We start from the raw sequence: 22,110 nt of genomic DNA, 5'->3' as shown, positions 1-22,110 counted from the left end.
AACTCAGGAAAAAGTCATATAATTTAATATATTTATGAGTAATTTCTGTGAGAGTGCATTTTTATCTTGTGGAACATTGGATCAAGTCCAGAGTTCCTACTAGTTTTGATAGTTAAGGGTCCCAGGGACCCCCAGTTCCAAAGAGCTGGGGATTCTTTTTGCTTTTCAGGGGTCCTTTGCCTATTTACTAAAATTTTTGGAACTTTTTTCCTGTGTCCCAAGGACGCACTTTGCCAAAAAACTGTGCATCCTTTTCATTTTTTGTGCATATATGACATAGGCCTGTGTGTTAATGGGAACTCTGACTAACTGAATGCTTGGACAGAGCACATGCACTTTCACAGTGCCTCTCTTCAGTTGTATATAAATGGGTACAAGGGAGTTATTTGTATAGGTGATCTATTGATTTTGAGTGCAATTTGGAATAAATAAGCCTAAGTAACCTTTTCAGAGGCAAACAATACTGCATGAGGCCGTAGGGCATAGTTGATAGAGGAGACTGGTTATGAAAGCCGGCAAACTTCAAAGGGCGAAACAATAGACCTTTGTCTGAAGTTGAGTCTGCACGTCACATGAAATAGGTGGACTTATGAGTCAATTTAGATGCGATTTTGGATGTCTTAGGAGAGGAAGAATTGCTACAAGGGGGATTTTCAGTGGCAGTGAGTAATGTAAATGCAGAAAATCAGATTTGTTACCCGAATTCGCTATTGCACAAGCTTAGAAACGTGTGTATGATCTCGATGTAAGCTAAAACCAACTCTTCACATGCTGTGTGTGAAATATTGTGCGTGGTATGTGAGTATTAAGTCTGTGAAAACAGCAAACAATATGTAGTTTGCAAGAAAGTAGTTTGTTTAAGCACTAGACCACCAGTTTTTATGGTTTATAAGCTGATAAACCACGCGGGATGTTGGAAGAACATGAGAAGAATTCGTAACAAATTCCTCTCGTGTTCTTCCAGCATCCCAAGTGGTTTATCATGCCTCTAAACCATCAAAACTTGTGGTCTATTGCTTTTGTATGGTAATTCAGAAGACATGTGAAATTTCCATGAGTCTACTGGCACAATAGACCATAGCTGATTGACCAATCAGAGCGCGTGCATTCATTTAATTATTATATAAATTAATAGATTGTCAACTGCGTTACAAATAAATAGACAGGAATTGGACATTAATTGATGGCTAAACCTCATTCTTCTTGTGGTTCTCTGAGCTTGTCTTTGGCCATAAAGCCCTCGATACAGTTAGCTCATGGCTTTGATAAACTTTAACTTTCTTAAGCACCCAGCAATACTTCAACTCATAGATACTGTTGAGCTAATCGATTATCTTGCTTTATTGTATGACTTGGGTTTGTAGCTGATATAATGTGCGCTCTAATTGGCCAATTGTATGGCATTATTCTCCTCTAATGCCCACGGGCCAATTACAGGCCTGCAAAACCAAAGCAAATAGCCATATAATAAACAACTTATCATCCTCAAATGTTTGGTCTTAATGGGAAAATCTCAAACTTTGATCTTGCCCTATTGACCTTGCTATTGCTTGGTCAATATGCCGAGGTCTCAGTTTGAGATTTTACTTTAAAGATTTCACTTCTGGTTAATAAGTAGTTATTAACAACTAACTTTCATTTTATCGAATGATAATGTTTTATACTCTTGTTGTCAATAGGCCCAACCTTTGGAAGTTGTTTGTGACTGTGGAAAAAAAAATTATAAGACTAAAGTTGGATATGACAGGCACAGGGCCACAAAATGTGCTGAAAATGAGAGAGATGGCCACATTCACATTAAGTGCTCTAGCCAAGATAGTAAACAGTGCCATGGAGAAAATTAAAGAAAGAAAGTTGTTTAATACATACCAACATACATGCATACATACACACATACTTTATTGAGACGCCCTTCAACAGGGCTTTTTGGTCACAATGTTAACTCTTACAGGATACTGGTAATTATAAAATAACTGAGATACTACACACGTTCTGATTGGTCAATAGAGTTGCTAAACCTATGTTCTATTGTACCGATAAACCACGGTTCCTGATCTGTGGCAGCTCTATGTGGGAACTAGAGAACTCGGAACTCTAGCAGTAACAAATGTAATAAACAGTTTTGCCTTTCACTGGCTGAGATATCAATAACACGCATATCTTTTCATTCAGCATACACATGGAAATTTTTAAGGAAAAAAAGGATCAGAAGTTGGTCGTCATATGAGGCTTTATTTTTTTTCTTCCACGGCAAAAATTTTACGCTGACTCTGGTTACACTTGAGATTAAAATTAAGGAAGTTTTAAACCCTTTTTCGGTGCTTTCCATGGTCTGTGGAGGACGAAGTCATCTGGGCCTGACTGATCAGTTTGGGTTGTCAAAAAAGCAGGGAAAAGATTTCTTTCTATCAGAAATTTTGAGTTTAAACTCAATGCATGCACACATAACATGATAAATGAATTTGGTTTCCATAAACTTAGCATTCAAGCAATAGTTTTCATTTAGCAAAATACAGAGAAACACAGAGTTCATAGCCTTCAGCGTAAGTAAATAAATTCTGAATAAATTTTGGAAGCAGCATTTCTGTAACTAACCTTTATTCCATTCAAAAAACTTTAGAAAGTTGTCGTTAAACACTGCATTGAATTACTGTGCCAAGCACATGAAGTTTGGACTACTTGCACACTTTTCGTACAGCCTTTTACTTTCGTGATGACCAATTCCACCCACGAATGCCTGCATTTCCCTGTCAGAATACTTTTAAGTTAATTAACCCTTTACACCCCAAAGCAAATGGCTGTTTTTCCTAAATCCACAAATAAAGACTCTCTGCCTGTGTACAATATACCATTCGAAAGCCACTGATCAGCTTATTTAAGAACTGACATCAGCAGTTATGAGTCATTTTGAGAGAAATTGTTTTAAAATGTGAAACTGAAAAGCTTCCAACATGTATCAATTCTCAAATATCATAGGTATGCCCCTGAACTATAGCTTATTTAGCACGTGGTAGTACATAGCTTGATGTGAAACAAGTCTTGCATTTCATGTGCATTTTGTATGAAACATATTATTAGAAAGTGCTTAAAACTATCAATTTCTTTAGTGTTCTTAATATTAATGCGATCATCACTAACGAGATGCATGACCAAGTGGTGGTTTCGCTGTTTTGTGACTTTTTTTGGGCATATTCAGCATCGATAAAGCACCAAATTGCAATTTGTTCTTGGTCTGTTTCTCAGTTAAAACTACAAACAAAAAAGTCACAATTATAATAGGCTGAAGAAAACAAAACCCAAGAGAACATTTGAGCATCTATTGGAAGTCGAATCATCATAAACAACATGTCTTGAATGCAAATCATATGAGATATCAGTTCCACATCTTCAGCAGCAAAATGCCTTTCACAAGAAAAAACTTGATCTTTTTTTATAAATTCCTTGAAACTATGGTCTAAATCCCTTGTCTTTTATATTTCTCCAAGCCACTTGTCCCTCCACTTTGCATGCGCTTCGTCTTTCACCTTTGACAATATTTCCAAATACCGATTCCTTTTTTTCTGCAACTCAATCTGTAGCTAAATACTGCTCCATTCTCTCCTGGGATCCCTCCTTAAAACTCCAGTCATTAAATTTCAAGACAAGTGTAAAGGCAGAAAACTTGAGATATAAGCAAGACTACTCATGAGCCACCATCTTGTTTTGAGTGAGTGTGCAGGATTACAATCATGTGAGCAAGTGAAAACCATAACAAAGACATAGTTCTTTGAACTTTGCGAGCTTTCATTACCAGTCCCCTCTACTAACTTGCATAGGGCGAGTGCAATTAGAAGTCTTTCAAAAATTTATGAATGTTTATTTATTCCAAATTGAAAATCATGTGATTACTTATTAATAATACAAGTATACAAGTGACAGTTTCTGTCATGCTTCATTATTTTACTTGACAAATGAAAGTGTTAAGCTCCTTCAACTTTCTTGGATAAAAATTTCACATGTTAATGAAAGCATAAAAATTCAGTCACTCTCTCCAAGTCCTGCATGAAAAGCAGTCTTTTTCTCACTGTGAAAAGTTTTTCAATGTGAAGAGCAGTCTGTCTTCGCAGTTGAATGGAAGAATTTGGTAACAAATCAAAGGGAAAAAACCCCTGCGGTTTTTGTGATCTTTTCTTGACTTATATTTAGCTGTTTTTTAAGTCGTTGAAAAACTCTGTCCCATGTTCATCTTTGCTGAGAAGAAACTCTTCAACTACAAAAAGTGCTTAAAAACAACTAAAATCTACCAAGAAATTGATTTTTTTTGCTACTGGAGGACATTTAATAACTTCTGCAGGTTGCTGCCTGCTTCTTCAGTGGACATTGTGTAGGTTAGATTTGCCTCTTAAAATGTTGTTGCTAAGCTTTTTCTTTTGCAATGGTTTGCACCTTTCATCTTCAAAAGTGAGATGTTGCAGGTTCTTAAGACATCCTGTTGGGTCCTTTGTATTTCACTTTGGAGTACTGAGCAATTTTAACATTTATTTTTTAACTGGGATTTTGTAATGTTGTCATGTTTATGTTTTTGTCCTCACGATTTTTGCTTCTATTTCTTATCCTACACACTTTGTGGTAACTAGCTTTGTAATAAGTTTTGCTGAGCTTTGTAATTTGGTGTGTTATTAAATCAATTTAGATCTGATAGGGTTTCAATCTTGTCTAATTTTTGTCTGCCATTTTGTCTCTGAGCTCAATTTTGTCTGATGTGTATTTGTCAATCATTTCCAATTTTATCCTTTTGCACTCAATTTCACTTCTTTTCTGCACTGATTTGGGATTAATTGACACGTTCTTAGCCAATCAGAATACAGAAATCAATGCTTATATAATTTATAAACCAAAGAATTACTCAAAGATATCATGAGTATTGGGATGGACTAGCATCCTATCCTGGGGACTAGAGTAGCAATGCTTTTATGTAAACTGGAAATAAACACTGACATCTGAGGCTATAAGACCCTGGAAAGGATAGGTTTACGTCACTTGACCAAACAAGACACCCGTTACATTAGCAAAGAAAGCATTAAAGACACACACAATCCATAATTTGTTGGTAACTCATTTTAATATAAGGTAGGTAGAATGGGGGTAGGGACTTATTACAATTCTGAAGTGTTAGACAAGGGGAGATACAGTGGAATCCTGTTAATACAGTCAAGTAGGGCGTATCTAATCGATAGAAATCGATCATCGAAAATGTAATTGATTAATTGATAATACTTGATAGTACTTGATATTTGTCGATTGATTAGTCAATTTAATCGATTGAAATCGATAATCACAATTTTTTTGTCACATCGATGGAAATCGAAAATCAAAAACGTGATCTGATCTTATCATGACACTGCGTAACATTTACCTTCAAGCTTACCTTCGAATCCACTTTGTTGATAAAGATGATGTTACTTCTTTCTCCAATGGTAGCTACTTTTCTTATTTTTTTTTCACCAGGATCACTGCTGTAAAGCTGTTTAAAGCAATATTTCAGCAGATTTCAGCCCAGCAATCCTATGGTGCTGTGTACTGTGTACTCGGATCGATCTTTGCTCTACTTACGGGTATTGAATAACGATAACTAACAAACAAAACAAAGGAAAACTTGTACTATAGAATCATCAGAATTGTGGTTAATATCCAGAGTCACTACTGTAGAAATTGGCAAACTGGCGTCCGTTCTCTGAGAATTTAGAAGGGTAATTTTCGAGCGCTTATGGGGAGGCGCGCATGATGGCTTACGGAGTGCAGAGGGCTTGTTTAGATTTGTAAGCCACTGACCACAAAAAGGATAACCGTATTCAAACAACATCTTTAATACACTAGAAAAGAATGAATCAATTATGGTAAATTTTCGAAAATGTTTAGAGGATCACAATTGCGGAACAGCTTACTAACCGAATTGAAGAGAATGAGAAGAGGACTCGAGATATCGTAAATACAAGTATGACTCTAATTGTGAAGGCGGAAACGATAGTTTCGTAATGGTTGCGTTGTTCATGTTTTAATCCTTTTCAGTTTCAAAATCTACTAAAAGTTCTATAGTCAATCTTAAATAAAGCCGTGTAAAGGGAATGCTTATCAGTTCAGTTTGGACTACTGTGTATTTGTTTGGTGAGTTGTGACTCATTCTAGCGTAAAACTGAGAACTTTATGAAAGAGAATCTTTGTCCATTTTCTTTTCGATCATTGTCGAACAAATCAATACAATCGATAGCTAATTACAGAAATCGATCAAAATCGATAGTCACAAAGATGTGAGTGATTGATTTCTATCGATTTCCAATATTAATTGATTGATTAGTATCGATTACGATCGATTACGTTCGATTTCTATCGAGTATTGAAAATATCTTTTAGATACGCCCTGAGTCAAGTAACAGGCTATGAAAATTTGGCTGTATTAATGGTTTGGCTATTTTAATGAGGTAGGGTCAAATTTCATGACTGATCTTTTTGAAGTGACTTCTTGACAGATACTGCACAATAATTATTGTACTTAATAGGTACATGTAGGCCTTTTGGTTTATTTTTCACCTTTCCTTTCTCTCCTTTTCTTATCTTTTTGCTGGAGTGGTTGACCTTTTATTGGGCTTGCTTCCAGTTCAAGAATCCCGAGAAAGCATCGTTGAGATGGGCTATTCCTGCCACAGAGTCAAGTGTAGTTGAAGGAAGTTTTCCTCTGAGTTTTTCACTCAAATTTCTGAGCATTTTCATGCATATTTCGGGGTCAAATGACCTAATCACTCTGATCTGAGTATTATTGGAAAGATCTTTTCCTCCTGCAGAACTTGACTATAATGATGCCAATTTTGGTCAAAGGTGATGATGTCAAAAGTGGAACAAATGCCATTGCTCTTCATGGCTGGTGACGGCCAGCACAGGCATCAGTGGGTTACTAAGCATGCGAAATGCAGATATAATTTTAAAAAGTTGAAATCTCAATCAGTACATACGATATATTTTTTTTGGAAGGATGGACATCCCTGGATTCAAACTAGTGGGACAATCTCAGATAGTGCAGAGTGTAATTTGTGGCTCTGATACAGTTGTAACACAGGTCCTCACCGCTGCTGTTCTCTCCCTTGGTAGTCAACTAGGTTTTTTCCCCTTCGCAGAATACGACCGGATAAAAACTTGATAAGACATAATCTTAGCAGTGTGTGTGTTTCATGTTTGTGTTTAGACCAAAAATAACTTACAATTACCGTTTGTCAAGATGGTTATAAATTCCTTGTGGTATTTTATCTTGAGTTTCTTTTATTTGGTAGCATTACTTTTCACGCCAATGTTTGTAATTTGATACTTTTGTTTTCCTCGCCAATGTATGCAACAAGATACCTTTGTTTCCACGAAAATATAAGAAAGACGTGCATTTTTTTAACTCACTGCTGGAGATAAATGGAATATAAAAGTTACATTCCTGCTGAAACGTTGAAGAGGAATGATTTTGTTTTATTCAAAATGTAAATTTTCATTTCACCGATAAACAAGAACTAATCTAATTATCAAATAGTCACATTGAATCACGGAATAGTGCATTCTAATTCTGTTGCCAGCCGAGTTGGTGTAAACAATAAAACCACATCAAACTAATACACAATGCTATTGAGTAATACTACTAAGGAGTATTTCAACAAGAAGTATTGAAGGTAGAGATCTTTACTTGACCGAAATTATATCCCACATCGGTGAGCGAGTCACCTCATCGACTGATGAAATTAATTGGAGGTTTAAGTAAGTGCCATGGAGTCTACGGGCAATAATAACAAGGTTTCTTTTGTCAGAAATTTACTAGTTTTGCATGTAACTAATGTGGGAAAGTTTTTGCTGAATATGAACTTTGGGCTCTCTTTCATAGAAGAGGAAACAAACAAGCTGCTAAGGAGAAGCAATGTGTTCCCATTCTCTATTTCAACCCTGGCAAACACACAATAGTTATAAAACAGCAGGCGACATTTCTTGAATCAAGTTAGGGAAGATTCCAGAAGATGCGCAGTCACAGTAGCGTTCTTTGCACTAAAGAAAGAGAACTGACGCTACCTGAAGTATAACTGCTATCCGCAGCCAAAATGAGAGTGTGATATCACTCATTACAAAAAAAAAAAAAAAAAAAGCGTGCTTCTGAACTCAAGAACGGAGTTTATCACACTAGCAATGCTGGAACGCATGCGTCTTACATGTTATGCTCTACCACAAGGGAAAGCACTCAACGTTTGTGGGTAGTCCAGTATAAAGTGTATCTTTCACCTAACATATAGTCGACTTTGACGCTAACTAATCTGCACATGCGTTTGGAGCAAATTGCTTTTGTTCTTAAGAGAATGACACCACAAGGATAACATGAGATTTGCAAAACCACATATATATTTTTGTCATGTTATCAAGGAAAGCAATGTAAGAAGGACATGTTTTGCGTAATGCACTTGGATACCTACCCCACCCAAGCCCCCCTTCCGGCATAGCTAATTGATTAATTGAAATCAATTAATTAAACAAACATTAAAGTTAGTACACCTTATGGCATTAGTGTCTTAGCGAACAGCAGCCCCCTAAACCATCCCAATAGTGCACTCTGCACTAAAAATGAAACAGCTTTCTACAGCTTTTGTGGCACCTGCATAAGATGGCTTTTCCACAAAATATCCCCTAACAATTATTATAGCATCTGAGAAGACGAATCTTGTAATGAAAAACCTTATTTTTCTAAAATTATAACAGTACATGGAAAGACCACAAGTAATATACCAGTTGAAAGGTATTGTTTGGGGTATGTCCTAAATCACCACAACAGACATACAAGATGTCACAAATTGAATTGAGGAGTCTACAAAGTAAAAAATGAAAATGTTCAAAAATACCGTATTCCTTGTATATACTGGGTATACCCCTAAACAATAGCTTAATTTGCAGCTCTGGGTGTGCAGATTTTTATCAGATATTCACTTGACCATAAAATTGTAAAGTGTAGAAGTTTCAAAAACTTGAGGGGTGGTTAATCAAGTCTGATTCAGGAGGGGGTATGATTTTATGCTCTCAATGTGAAGATCTCTCAAAGATCCTTTTGGCCTCCAAATTTGAAATGAATCGGCCAAATATTAAGCTTATTATGACATTTTGTGCCATATGGCACTATCGGGACTTAAAGGGTTAAAAATCATTTTCCCTGCACTAAATTCTTGTTTGTGTTTTTTCAGCCAATGCAATCAGATACGGACTCAGAGAATACAGTTGTAACAGATGATGAAGAAAGTGTGACAAATACTCCACAAGAGGAGAAATTCAACAAGGTTTGAGCTGTGTGAGGGATGAAAATATTACAACTAAGAACTTATAGTAACATATTGTTCATTTGCATTGGATTTGTCTTTGAGGTGCTGCTTTAACAACAAGTTAACAACTTTTTGGCTTCCATTGCATACACATTGCATCTGAATATACTGGCTAGCTAAATGTTGTAGAATGTAAAATTAGAGGAGTACCTAAAGTTTTAACCTTTTTGTAGTCTTATGCATTTTATGCATACAGACCACTAAGTCAGAGGCCGATCTTGAGTGTGTGTCAGTCACTTTGAGGATGACATGACACGTGACAGACCTCCGGGGCTATAAATATTCCGGCAGGTAGACTGGGTACTAGTAATTGCAAGTCATTGTTTTTGAGTTGTTTTGCCAGCCATTGCTTCTGGCGTGTCGTTAGAGTATCGTTGTCATACTGTGTAATTGCAGCCATTTTACCTGTTTTGTAAACATTTTGAGGAGCTTTCTGTCACAAATTACTTGTAATTGTTCAAGGTAAGTAATTTCTGTCGAGAAAAAGGTTGTTATTCATCGTGGTAGATACAATAATAAAGTGTATTATTGTTTGTCTCACGATGTAGTCACTTGAGATGTAGATCGCGACGTTTCAACTGCTTACTGCTAGTCTTCTTCAGGCGATAAGGTCGACTGATTGCACGGTATCATTTATATCACAAAGGTTGGCTGTGATTGGTGCATTTCGATCCTCCTATTGTTCCATTGTTCGGGCGAGTAGCTGTTCCCTCAGTGGTCCACTGTTGTACTGTTCTCCTGTTGTGTTTCTTGATCGTGGGTATCCATGCTTCAGGAATTTCAATTCCACTGTCCCTGTTGATGTTGTTAGGGTGAAGTCTTACGTGAATAGCTTCCTTGACCCTACGTGTGTACCAGTGAGGATCTCGATCAATAAACTTGACCTCATTCCAGATAGGATAGTGGCCGGTCTTGTGGGTGTGTTCGGAAACGGCAGAGGTCTGGGTACGGGCGAGTCGTATATCCCTGTCGTGTTCTTTGATCCTCTCCTGCATAGATCTTCCTGTTTCCCCGATGTAGACTTTGCCGCACTCACAGGGAATCCTGTAGACAACACCATCTTGTTTAGCCGGGTTGACGGTGTCCTTTGGTCGCACTAAGTGTGACTGAAGTGTCGTGTCGGACTTAAAGACGGTGAGAATGCCTTGTTGTTCTAGGCAGCGGCGGAGAGACTCCGAAACTCCTTGGACATAAGGTAAAATGGTGGTGGATTTAAATTCCGCGACAGGCTCTCTTCTTGGGGTTGTTCGTGCCTTTGTGATCTTCTGTACAAAAGAGGAATAGTCTGGTGAAAGGTGAGTTTTTGTTCTGTATGAATAGCACTGCAGTAAATAGGACTGTAGAGTTTTTTTCTTAGTTAAGTGCTACTTAATGAGAAAAGTAGATTTATTTACACAATTATTAGTATCTAGGGCTGTGACCGGTGCGAAACTGGCTGATATCCGCCATATAACTGCAGAATTACTTCAGTCTACACTTTCCCTTACTTTAATGGAAATAGCTATAGCCTAAACCCTAACGACTCTACGCTTTTCTCACCAGTCTTCCCCTATTTGTTGGAAAGATACATTATCTCCTACTTCATAGCTTTTACTGTAGTTGTGTATTGTTACTATGGTTACCTGCATATTTTTTTAAGAGAACATCCATCTGAAAACTATGCTGTAGGCGCCAGAATTTGTGAGATTTATTCGTACTTTTAGCTTCGTGTTTGGTGTTAAGTTTCGCGTAATTAGTTTCTTTTGTTTTGTGGCCATTTGTATATGTTATGTTCATTTGCATACTCTATAACTTTGGTTCGCGTGTAATTTATTTTAGTTAGTAGCGTCTTTGGATTTGTTACAGCTTTTCGGTTTGTCTTTGGTTCATTACTTTTGTCTTGTAAGTTTCTTCGTTTATTTTGCTTTGCCGCTTTTCTGCATTCTTCATGTTCGGTCATTCTTGGTTATTTTATGTTCATTCCCGTGTTTGTAATTTTGTTATTTTCAGTTACTGTTTCAGTCTACATTGGATGGAATAAATTTCTATGGTAAGATCTGAAACAAATATAAATTTCTATAGGAAGATCTGAAACGAGTAAAAAGCGTGTACAACAATACACGCAGTATTGAAATATGAGTCTACAGTGACCATCTCAGATTTTGTTCAAATTCTGTTGGTGTCAGATTTCTTCTGCAATCCCATATATATAGTTTAGTGACTAGTATCAAATATTGCAGTAAAGGGTAATTTGCGTAAATAATGCCAATCATGACATCTTGCAGAGTAGGGTGGACGAATTCTCTTGTCAGTAGGTAGAAGAAGTATTCAAAATCTTTCCCAAAAGGTTACACAAGGCTGCAATGAAAAAGGAGATGGGGAGGGATTTCTGGTTCTGATTTACAGATTGAACATTTATCCTCTGAGATGTAACCTATCTTAAATAACTTTGTATTAGTAAAATTAATAGTGTTGAATTAAGGACTTTATATTGAAATGCTTCTATGTATGGTTCAAAGGACACTTTATGCGGTAGCCAGAAAACCTTTTTCAAGTGATCTTCTGGCAAATTAAAAGTTTGTCTCAGATGTTGAGAATTATTTGGAAGCTGGGCTTTTGAGGTTTTTATTAATGTGTAGTAGTCCTTAGATTTCTTTTGTAACACATCAAAGTCTTTGTTATCTATCGTTTCCAATAAAGAATTTCGGAGGGAGTGTTTTCCTTGGTTTTTAGGTGTAATGGTACGGAGTGACGAAGTCCTGCCCAAGTTAAAAAGTTAGTTTTGCTTATTTTGTTTGAAATAATCTTAAAAGAATTTGCGGTATCTGTGTCAAATAAAAGATTGTTTACATAAATTATGCGGTTTTCAAAAGGAGTTCCATAGAAGCTGGGCTTATTGTTTATTTGTATCTCTTTGTTGTTCCACACTATATGTTGCCATTCTTTTTTAGTATCGTAACCGTCGCGGAATTCTGACCACCACTGAAGTTACTCAATAAAAAAGAGAAGGAGCATGATGGTCTTTAATATCGTAATTACAATAAAATAAAAAGAGACCCCCGTAAGGCTTCAGTGAAACTCGTAGGTACCTTTTCCAAGCACCGTCATTCTCTCCAAAGATTCTTTTCAGCCAGGCCAGCCTTAATGATTTAACCATGCTTTCAAGATCGAGCATTTTTAGTCCGCCGTTCTCGTATTTGTTTATCATGAACAGTCTTGTTACTTTATCCGTTCCTTTCCATAGAAATTTAAATAATATTCGGTTCAACTCTTGGATGATTTCCTTTGGAACAGGCGGAAGTGACAAAAATAATATAAACAAATTTAGAGACAATTAAAGACTTTATAACTGTCACTTTCGCGTAAACAGAAAGACCTCTTGAAGACCAGACATTTACAAGTTTTTTGACGCTGTCCAACCTCTCGACAAAATTCTTTTTGTGCAGTAATTTAGTGTCAAAGGAATAATAGACCCCAAGGGCTTTGATTGGTGGGCTGCTCCGTTTAATACCAAAGGGTTTTGACTTATTTCTTAAGGGCAAATTCCCACAAAAATCAAACAAAATCAAATTTCTTCGGCAAGGCCAGAAAACTCAAATTCACTCTTCTTTTGCGCATAGCTAGCCGCTAACAAGAGTGCAAACAGGCTGTAGTTTTTTCCTTGAAATAGTTTTGTCTTTCCGAGAAAAGTGACATTTACGATTCAACTTTCAGACTCAATTTCATGCAATTTAGCTAGTCCCAACTGGGCTGAAAATCGAACATTTTCATTTGATTCGCATTTCGCAACTATTGAGTGCAGAAAAGTTGTAATACAACCAGCTTATTGCAGAACTATTCCTTGTCTAAAAAGGAGAATTTCAAGAATAATCATTAGATTAATCTAATTATTTAGCGGTAAACAAAACCAGAGTGTTCTCCAATATTGAGTTAGTCAGTCGGTGAAAAGAATTGTCATTTTGACCATGTGCCATGTCTCGGAATTCCAAAAGATTTTAGATTCTAACTATACTAGGATAGGTCTTTCAATATATGTAAAGTTCAGTTTGGGCAAATGATTAGGCGCTCAAAAAATTATTCAAAATTGTTCACAAAAGACAGAATCACACCAGCAGCTTCCGAGTGTGTGACCAAAAGTATTATCATCGTATTGGCATATTACGTCAGTTCGAAACGTCAGCATTACCAAGCAGTATAAATGACATACTCATAATTATAGCACGTTCACCTACCTCAGTTTGTAGTATCCTGAATCTTGCAAACTGATTCTTTCCCTGCATATCATTTTCAGCGGCATTCTTGTCAGTACTCGTATGATATCCGACTTTGAAGAAAAACATTTACTGCCAAGTCTCATGTATGTATCATCTATCTGTGTTATTTGTGTCATTTGATTAAGCCAGTAGTAACTGCTAAAGCGTCATTCCACATGCGACTTTCGGGTTTCCATTTTGAAGACGTTTGAAAATCTCCATTTTGACTGAAGATGTGTTATCCGAGACCCGTGCGTTACAACATATTTTACATGGGGGGTGAGGGTCGGGATTTCAGAGCTTTTAACAGGGTTACTTTTCTTTGTTTGAATTTTAAGCCACAAAGACCTGGTTCGTGTGTAGCATTTTATTGCTTTATCTAAGAAAGGAGGCCCTGACCTGGAACTAACATCGAGATATTGAAAAAATTCTAGCGCTTTTTTTTCCGAATTAATTCCCACTCTACCCTTACCCTGTGTGCAAAGACTTCTGCTGGACAATATGCAAATAAGAGACGCGGAGCCATTGAAGATGGCGGCTTATTTGTTACTGCTAATTACTGGGGATTTCTGCCTGATAGCAGGTTGAATGATTTTACCGAACAACAAAACAGAAAATGTAGGAACATTTGCATAGGAGCTTGGTAATATTGAGCGATTTGGGGAATTCAAAATAACCAGACGAATGAGTACAGGTTATGCAAACTTAATGGAACACCATTGAAATGGCAGGATAGGAATGTTGTTTGACAGTCAAGGCATGATTACCCAGCTAAGGTAAACATATATATGTTGGTGTATGCTTAAGTCAAGCTGATATTCCTGTGGTATTTCGAATTCAAGTGATTTAATGACAAAAACAATGGTAGTACTTTTGGTCATGCATTCCACTGCTGGCGTGATTTTAATTTTTTTTGTGTATGATTTGAATAATGTTTTGATGAGCACCCAATCATTTGCTGAAACTAAACTTTACATATATTGAAAGACCTATCCTAGTATAGTTAGAATCTAGAATCTTTTGGAATTCCGAGACATGGCACATGGTCAAAATGACAATTGTTTTCACTGACTTACGAACTCATTGTTGGAGAACACTTTGGTTTTGTTTACCGCTAAATAGTTAGATAAATCCAATATTCTTGAGACTAGGCTTTTTTGGACAAGGAATAGTTCTGCATTAAGTTGGTTGTATTACAACTTTTCCGAGCTCAATAGTTGCGAAATGTGAATCGAATGAAAATGGTCCATTTTCAGCCTAGTTGGAGCTTGTTAGATTCATGTCTGGACATGAAACTGATAATGTCCTTTTGTCGGAAATACCAAGACATTTGAAGAAAAAAACTACATAGCATTTTCACTTTTACTAAGGTCTACTTATATGCAACAGTAGGGCAAATTCTATTTTTCAAGCCTTACCGAACTATTTTGCTCTTAAGGAACCAACCCACATTTGTTCAGTTTTAGATGTATTTAGGTTAAGACCTGACAGTTTCCTGAAAACAACTAGGAGGTTGAAAAGGGCACACGCCGAATCTCTGTTTGATAAAACTGCTGTCGTATCATCAGCATATTGAAGAAGCTTTGTTTCCTCTTTACCAATCAAGATACCTTTTATTGCTGTATTCTGTCGGATTGCTATAGCAAGAGTTTCAACTACGACCACAAATAAATGAGGAGACAAGGGATCACCCTGTCTTACTCCTCGTTCCAATGCAAAATAACCTGTTGTGAGACTATTATTAATAACACAACTTTGTATATTCTTGTACAGTGTCTTAACCCATCTGATGAAGTCGGGACTAAAACGAAATGCCTCCAGGGAGGTAACAAGATAATTCCACTCTACACTGTCGAATGCTTTATGAAAGTCAATAGAAATCATTAGACCTGGGATGTTTTCTTTAAGAGTAAAATCCATTAAATCAAAGATCGATCGTACAGTTTCTCCTATATAGTGATCCTTAACAAAGCCACTTTGGTTATGATGGGTAATATCTGGTAGAACATTTTTTATCCTAGTTGCTAAAACCTTAGATTAAATTTTCGCGTCGACATTAACAAGAGAATTTTCCAAAAAGGAATGATCTTTTCCTTTCTTTTCAATAAGAGTAATTACTACTTGTTTCTGGGAACTTGACATTTCATCTTTTTCAACACACTCATTCGCACACCTAATGAAAGGGTCGCTAATGTGCAACCAAACTGTTTTGTAAAATTCAATTGGAATTCCATCATTTCCTGGGGCTTTGTTGAGTTGAAAGGTTTCCAGAGCCTTGGCACATTCTTTTGAAGTTATTTTGCCCTCGCATGATAGCATTTGTTGTTCTGTAAAGCTAGGGATATTTAAATTATTCCAGAAAAATTATGTTGCTCGGTTGTTGTCTGCATTCTTAACCTGGCTTCTACATGTATATAATTCTTGATAAAAACCTTTTTGTTCAGAAAGAATATTAAAGGGATCCACGATAATCGAGCCACTAGTTTTCAGTTTCCGCACGTCTTTTAACATGGTTTCTTTCCTCTTCTCGCCGTGTTCCCACCAGTGCGCTTGTGCACGAACAATGATACCTTGAAGGTTTTCTTCATAAAGAAGTTCTAATTTTTCTTTCGCTGAATTAAGAACATTTGCATTTTTGGCATTAGGGTCGGAATCAAATAATTGCTTAGCTATCTTTTGAAGATTCATTTCTTTCCAACACTTTTCGTTTCGAATGCTGGATTGCATGAGCTCTGATATTATACTTAGTCCAATCCCAGATGCTTCTGTTGTCTGTCAATTCATTTTGACCTTCTGTCAGCCAGATAGGTGTTTTAGCTGTGACATCTCTAATATAGTCTTCATCATCCAAAAGCGAACAATTCATTTTCCAATGGTCCGGACCTTTGATATGTTTTTCACTGATACTGAACTCTATAGAAATGGTTGCATAATCAGCTTTAATGGCTGGAATGATATCTGTTGTTGGAACCAAATCCTGTAAATTATTCAAAATAAGCCAGTAGTCTAAGTGGCAAAGAATCATCAGCGAGTTTTGGCTCCAGGTATAGCTTTTTGTAGAAGGATTTTCCACTCTCCAAATATCAACAAGGTTGAAGTCATCACATAAAAAATCAATGGTTGCTACTACTGATTTTCTTGGTAAAAGTATACCTCCTTTCTTATCAAGCACCGGATTAAGAGGACAATTAAAATCTCCTCTAAGAATTATACTTTCTTCATCATCCAAATTTTGTTTTTGTAGGGTAGTTCCTAAATCTTTTAAAAACTTGACAATATTGGTATCCTTATTTGGTGCATCGGCGAAGCATGTTACGTGGAATGAGGCAAAAGGCACTGCACAAAATAGGGTTAGGTGGCGCGCGCTAGTTGAGGACCTATGTTCCACTTAGGAATGAAGAGGATTAAGTAAGTAAGTAAGTATTTGGTGCATAAATATTGATCAATAAATACATTTTATCTTTAATCTCCACCTTCAGGATCACATAGCGTCCTACTGGGTCTAATATTTTTGAAGGAATAATACAGTCAACTCCTTTATTAAAAAGAATGGCAACACCGCGTGAATTAGTGCTTCCATGCGACATTATAATCTCACCTCCCCATTCATTTTTCCATTGTCTTTCAGTCTCGAGTTTTGAATGTGTTTCCAGCAAAAATATGAAATCTGCCTTTTGTTTTCTACACCAAGTGTAGATTGTCCTCCTTTTTCGAAAGTTATTTATGCCCCTCACATTCAAAGAAACCAATTTACATTTATCCAAAATCACCTAAATCTATTAGACCTCCAATAGATGGGATTGCAGAAGTTTATCAGAAAGGCAAACAAAACATAAACACTGCATCGTTACAAATATGGACGCTATGCATGGATGAAAAATATTTGTTCCAAAAAGCGTGATTCTTTGGGTTGTGTGCCTTTGATCGAACCCAAGGGATATGTAAACAATACTGTACATACTACTTTGAAAATATAACATGAAAAACAAGTAATGGCATAATTAGACAACAAAGAGCCAAAAAATCTTTAAACAATGTAAAGAACGAAAAACAGATTTTAAAGTACAATGAAAACACTACACAAAACAATGGGAGATGAATAATTGAAACCCTTACCTTATGCTCCAAAATGAAATATAATTGAGCCTTTTCCAAAACAATACCATCCATAACTTTCAACGTATCTCTCAGCCTTCCGCTCCTTCACTGCTTAAAACATTTAGAATACAAAGCAAAGTGCTAAAGGACTGCTAATTAGTGAACTCTTCTTCTAAAAAGATTCTATGTAAATACAACAGGAGGAAAAAATAATGAGGCACAGCGCAAACCAATTACTTATTACAGGTTAACATATCTGCCGTTAATATAGAGCTTATCAGGCTCAGTTTTACTAAAGAAAATGCGTTTTCCATCCATCCTTGCTTGCTTTAGTTTCTCCATTTGCTGTTTTCTTAATTCGTGTAATTCTTTAGGGCTGTCCTCAAACATCTTGTAATCCGTACCTTTAAGTTTTCGTCCACATTTAAAAACTCTCTCTCTGTCCGTAAATCTTAGAAAGTGGGCTATGATAGTCCGACTGCCGTTTCCATCCATCCTTGGCTTTCCCATCCTATTCACCCACTGAAATTCAATATCTTTCACATCTTTGATTCCCAGGACATTTCCTATAAAGTTTGCCAACACTTTCTTCGTATCTTCATTTGAGGTTGCATTTTGTTTATCAGACGTTTCCACTAATTCGGGTATACCCTCAAACTTTAGGTTCTCCCGTCGGCTGTATGCCTCAAGGTAGAGGACTTGTTTGCGGCATTGGCTAACTTAATCCTTTTTCTTGTCTGTACTGGTCTGAAGAGCAGTCTTAAGCTCTATAATTTGTTTGTCCAGAAATTCAGCTTTCTTTTCCAGGTGTGAAAATTTCCTGTCAAGAGTTTTCTGTTTGTCTTGGACAAAAGCAATTTCTGTCTCCAAGTGGGAGACCTTAACTTGTATTCCCTTTCCTATCAGGTTTAATTCTTCCATCTTCGAATCTAAGCTGACAAGCTTTGAAAGGATAAGATCTAATTTCTTGGTAACACCTTCTGTAAGGTTCAACGCCGCTATTATTTTGACGTCAATGTTCAACTTACTAAATACACTTGCCGGGGAGTATGACTGTTTCCACCTTTTTTCTCCAGGCGAAGTTTCGACAGAGCAGCTGGACATGTTGCTACTTCCTGTTTTTCTCTTTGGGGTGATAAATAAACTTGATAATTCCATGAACACTTCAAATGCTGCTCAAATGGTGAACGGAGCTATCCAACGCACGTCTACATCCCTCAACGGTCAGCCCCAGTCGCCCTAATTTTTTTTTATTGTGTGTTGTTATAATTATTTTGGGGGCCATATGATTAGTGCTAACTGTATGGCCCCCAAAATATAAAAATAAGTTAAAAAATAAAAAAAAAATTAAAAAAAGATTAAGAAATTAAAACATTAGAAGATACATGTTTTGTTTGGAAGGGTCCCAAAGAAATCCTACTAGAGTTTCTTAGTTGTCTCTACAGCAAGAGTGATCTTATCAAACTTATGTACTATGTTATTGACGAAAGTAATATTTCGTTTCTTGATTTATTTCTTTACAAAGATGCTAATTTTAGCACTCTGCATTTGTCCACCTATCAAAAGCCACTAAACTAAGTATCTGTACATTCTCTTTGAGTCGTTTCATGCTGTGGGCAACAAGAGGGCCTTTATTGGAGGCGAGCTTATGTGCTATACTAGAAATAGCTCCACGTTTAAAGCCTTTAGCGGAATGCAAGAAATTCTGGAAGCGCCTGTGGCTTTGTGGTTACCCAGTTGGGTTTTTATTTCCTTTATTCATTGAGGTTAAATACAGTAACAGAACTAAATGGCTTTTGCTAAAACGTAAATTGTGCAACGGTAGAATGGTAGTCTTTAATTCTACATTTAACTGTAGTCATCCTAACTGATGTGAAGGACAATTGTAAATATGCGAGTCATAATAAAGTTGTTGTTGTTATAGTGTACCCAAAAAGTGTAAATACTTCGGTCATGTGACTTTGAACACTTAGCAGATGTTTTGCGACCATGTGGAGATGTTGTTTACTAGTTTTTAGGTTCATAATTCGTCATAGAGATTGCTGTTCATTTCAAGTTCGAATAAATGGTTCAACTCAGAATCACTAACATCAAGCTGGTTATCCAGAGGCATTTACCAGACTTAGACTGTATTGTTAGTTAAAAATCTACTACCACTTTAGTGCATCTATGTAAATAGTATGTTTTTTGGGGGCCATACGATTAGCGCTAATCGTTTGGCCCCCAAAATATAACATCATGCAAAAATATATGCATTAAGGCATTTATTGTAATGTCAGTTTACCGCATGTTTCAGGGAAACTCATACTCGCAACCCAACATTTTTTATCACTCTACTTGTTTTTTAAGCCTCTAAGCTAGTGTAGAGAGTAGAAAAAATTCTTGAACTGTTAAACTTGTAAATACGTAGAGTGTAGAGCGTAGATGGTGGCAGATGGAGTGTAAGAGCTCTAAGAGCATAGCACGTTGACCATAGATGGAAGAACATATAGCGTAGAGTGTAGAGCGTGGTCAGGGTAAACTCAGTAAAGAATTGTAAATTGAAAACAATTATTAAAACACTGCAATCCGTAATAACACTCAACATTCCCTAAGGGATATAATATTTGCTACAATGACTATACGCCACTACACCTCTACGGTGCATGCATATCTGAGAGAAACGGAGCTAATAAACATTCAAAATACTACTGTATAGTCGTAGAGCTCTGTGACAATTTCTGCACCTAATCGAGCTTCATAAAACGGGCTGGGTATAATTTTCACTTTTATAAACACACAAAAACTGCTTAGCATACAATACAAACATCTGGGTAAACACAGAATATTTAATTTAGAAGTGAAGTCCCTACAAGATGCTTATCAGATAAAGTGTGCATGTCAAATACTTTTGCTTTTAAAAAGAAATATGAACGAAATTTTGAAATGAACTTTTTTTAAATTAAACTTTACGTAAGATAAAGCCAAGAAAGCGCCAAAATATCGAACATTTCAAAGCCATGGATTTGTGTGTGCATGATTGCCAAATTTATCGGCTAACTTCTGTTAATTAGTAAAATATTAATTTCTTTTTTAGGGCTCTTGATGAGATTTTATTCTTACTGATGTTTTAAGTTTTTAAAACGACAATTTGAGAACACTACATTTTATGAAATAAGTCCAAAAAGATCAAAATTATTTTTATTGCCTCCTTATGCACAAAATATAATTATAATACAATAGAGTTATACATATACAATGTGCATAGTGACAATGCAAGTGTGATTTACATTGTATCATTGTATGAAGAAAAAATAGAAAACATCAAGAAAAAATAGAAAGCATCACAAAAAAATAGGAAACATGATGAAGAAAAACCAATACTAAGGCAGGTGAAACATAAGCTTAAATGAAATATTTCCACTTATTATTGAAATCTCCTTGTTTGTCTTTTGGAGCGATTTGCTTGAGTGAGTCAATCCTCCCTAACCTTTTTGCTGTGTCATTTGTATGAACTCTGGATTTGAGAATAACTAATTAAAAGTGGGAAAATCATCTACAAATATACACAATGTTTGCTGAAAGTAGCCGCACATTGCAACTCAGGGAATTATTTTTCAAAAATTTTCCCATTGGGAGGGGGGTATACTCTCCCCGAACGATGCGCAGTGCACGTCTTGCCCAGCTGCTCTGCGGCATGTTTTCACGCAAACCTTAGCCACCTACCTTTTGGATGGATCTCACTACTCAAAAAAACACAAGACAACCCCATGGGACCCAGTTGTTGATGTTGTTATGCATTTAAACAGGCTTAGTCATTACAGCAGCAAAACATCTTGACACGACATGTGCAACTTCACTTGACATGTGTAAACAGTGCTGAGCTAAGAGAGTTAAAACTCACGTGGGACAATGCACAAAATATTGCTAAATTGAAAGATTGTTGTTGTGTTATGTCCCATTGGGACTAAGAGCTAAATAAATAATTATTTGAGGATAAAGTACAATATTCTGCCTTACATTTTTCGCCTAAAAATTGTAACGACTACTCTACCTTCCTACTTCCAGCAATTCAACTCCCAGATTTAATCAAAGGCTCTGTGAGCCAACTCGTGAGTTTGATGAACCAATGAAAGTTAAATATCGTCAATAGAAAATGATGTTTGATTTCCATAAAAGGGTATGAAGCGTTGTAAGAGGTGTTGGACTGGTAAAGGAACATTTTGAGGAATATGAAATGAAATGAAATTAAGCTTCAAAGACAGAAAATATATGCTGAGTAGAAGTTGGTGTAAGACAATCACTGGTCTAGATTTTAGTTGAAAGGTTTGCGGAGAGAAAGTTCGAAAGGGTGAAGTTTTGTTTATCGAAAATCTATTGTTGCAATGTTAAGGTCGGTATTCACTTGCGATGTAAGCATAGGGATAACCACAAAAGCT

At 36.4% G+C, this 22,110-nt stretch overlaps 2 protein-coding genes across 6 annotated transcripts in view; one reads left to right on the top strand and one right to left on the bottom strand.

Moving 5' to 3' along the window:
• LOC145498010 (uncharacterized) overlaps nt 1-22,110 on the bottom strand; it is a 380,464-nt gene that overhangs the window by 120,358 nt on the left and 237,996 nt on the right. The window lies entirely within an intron of this gene.
• The window catches only part of LOC145497882 (C2 domain-containing protein 3-like), a 280,776-nt gene that overhangs the window by 80,963 nt on the left and 177,703 nt on the right, over nt 1-22,110 (top strand). For 4 of the 5 annotated variants that reach the window (XM_081477747.1, XM_081477748.1, XM_081477746.1 and 1 more), the window contains one exon: nt 9,228-9,320. In XM_081477747.1, coding sequence (XP_081333873.1) covers nt 9,228-9,320 — 93 coding nt within the window. Of the gene's footprint in view, nt 1-7; nt 5,595-9,227; nt 9,321-22,110 lie in introns of those variants that run through there. The other variant, XM_081477749.1, reaches the window with a different exon arrangement.

This window comes from Orbicella franksi, chromosome 9 (genome assembly GCF_964199315.1).
Source record: "Orbicella franksi chromosome 9, jaOrbFran1.1, whole genome shotgun sequence".
Lineage (NCBI taxonomy): Eukaryota > Metazoa > Cnidaria > Anthozoa > Scleractinia > Merulinidae > Orbicella > Orbicella franksi.
Note: the sequence above shows the minus strand (reverse complement) of the source record. Positions and strands in the feature narration are given on the sequence as shown.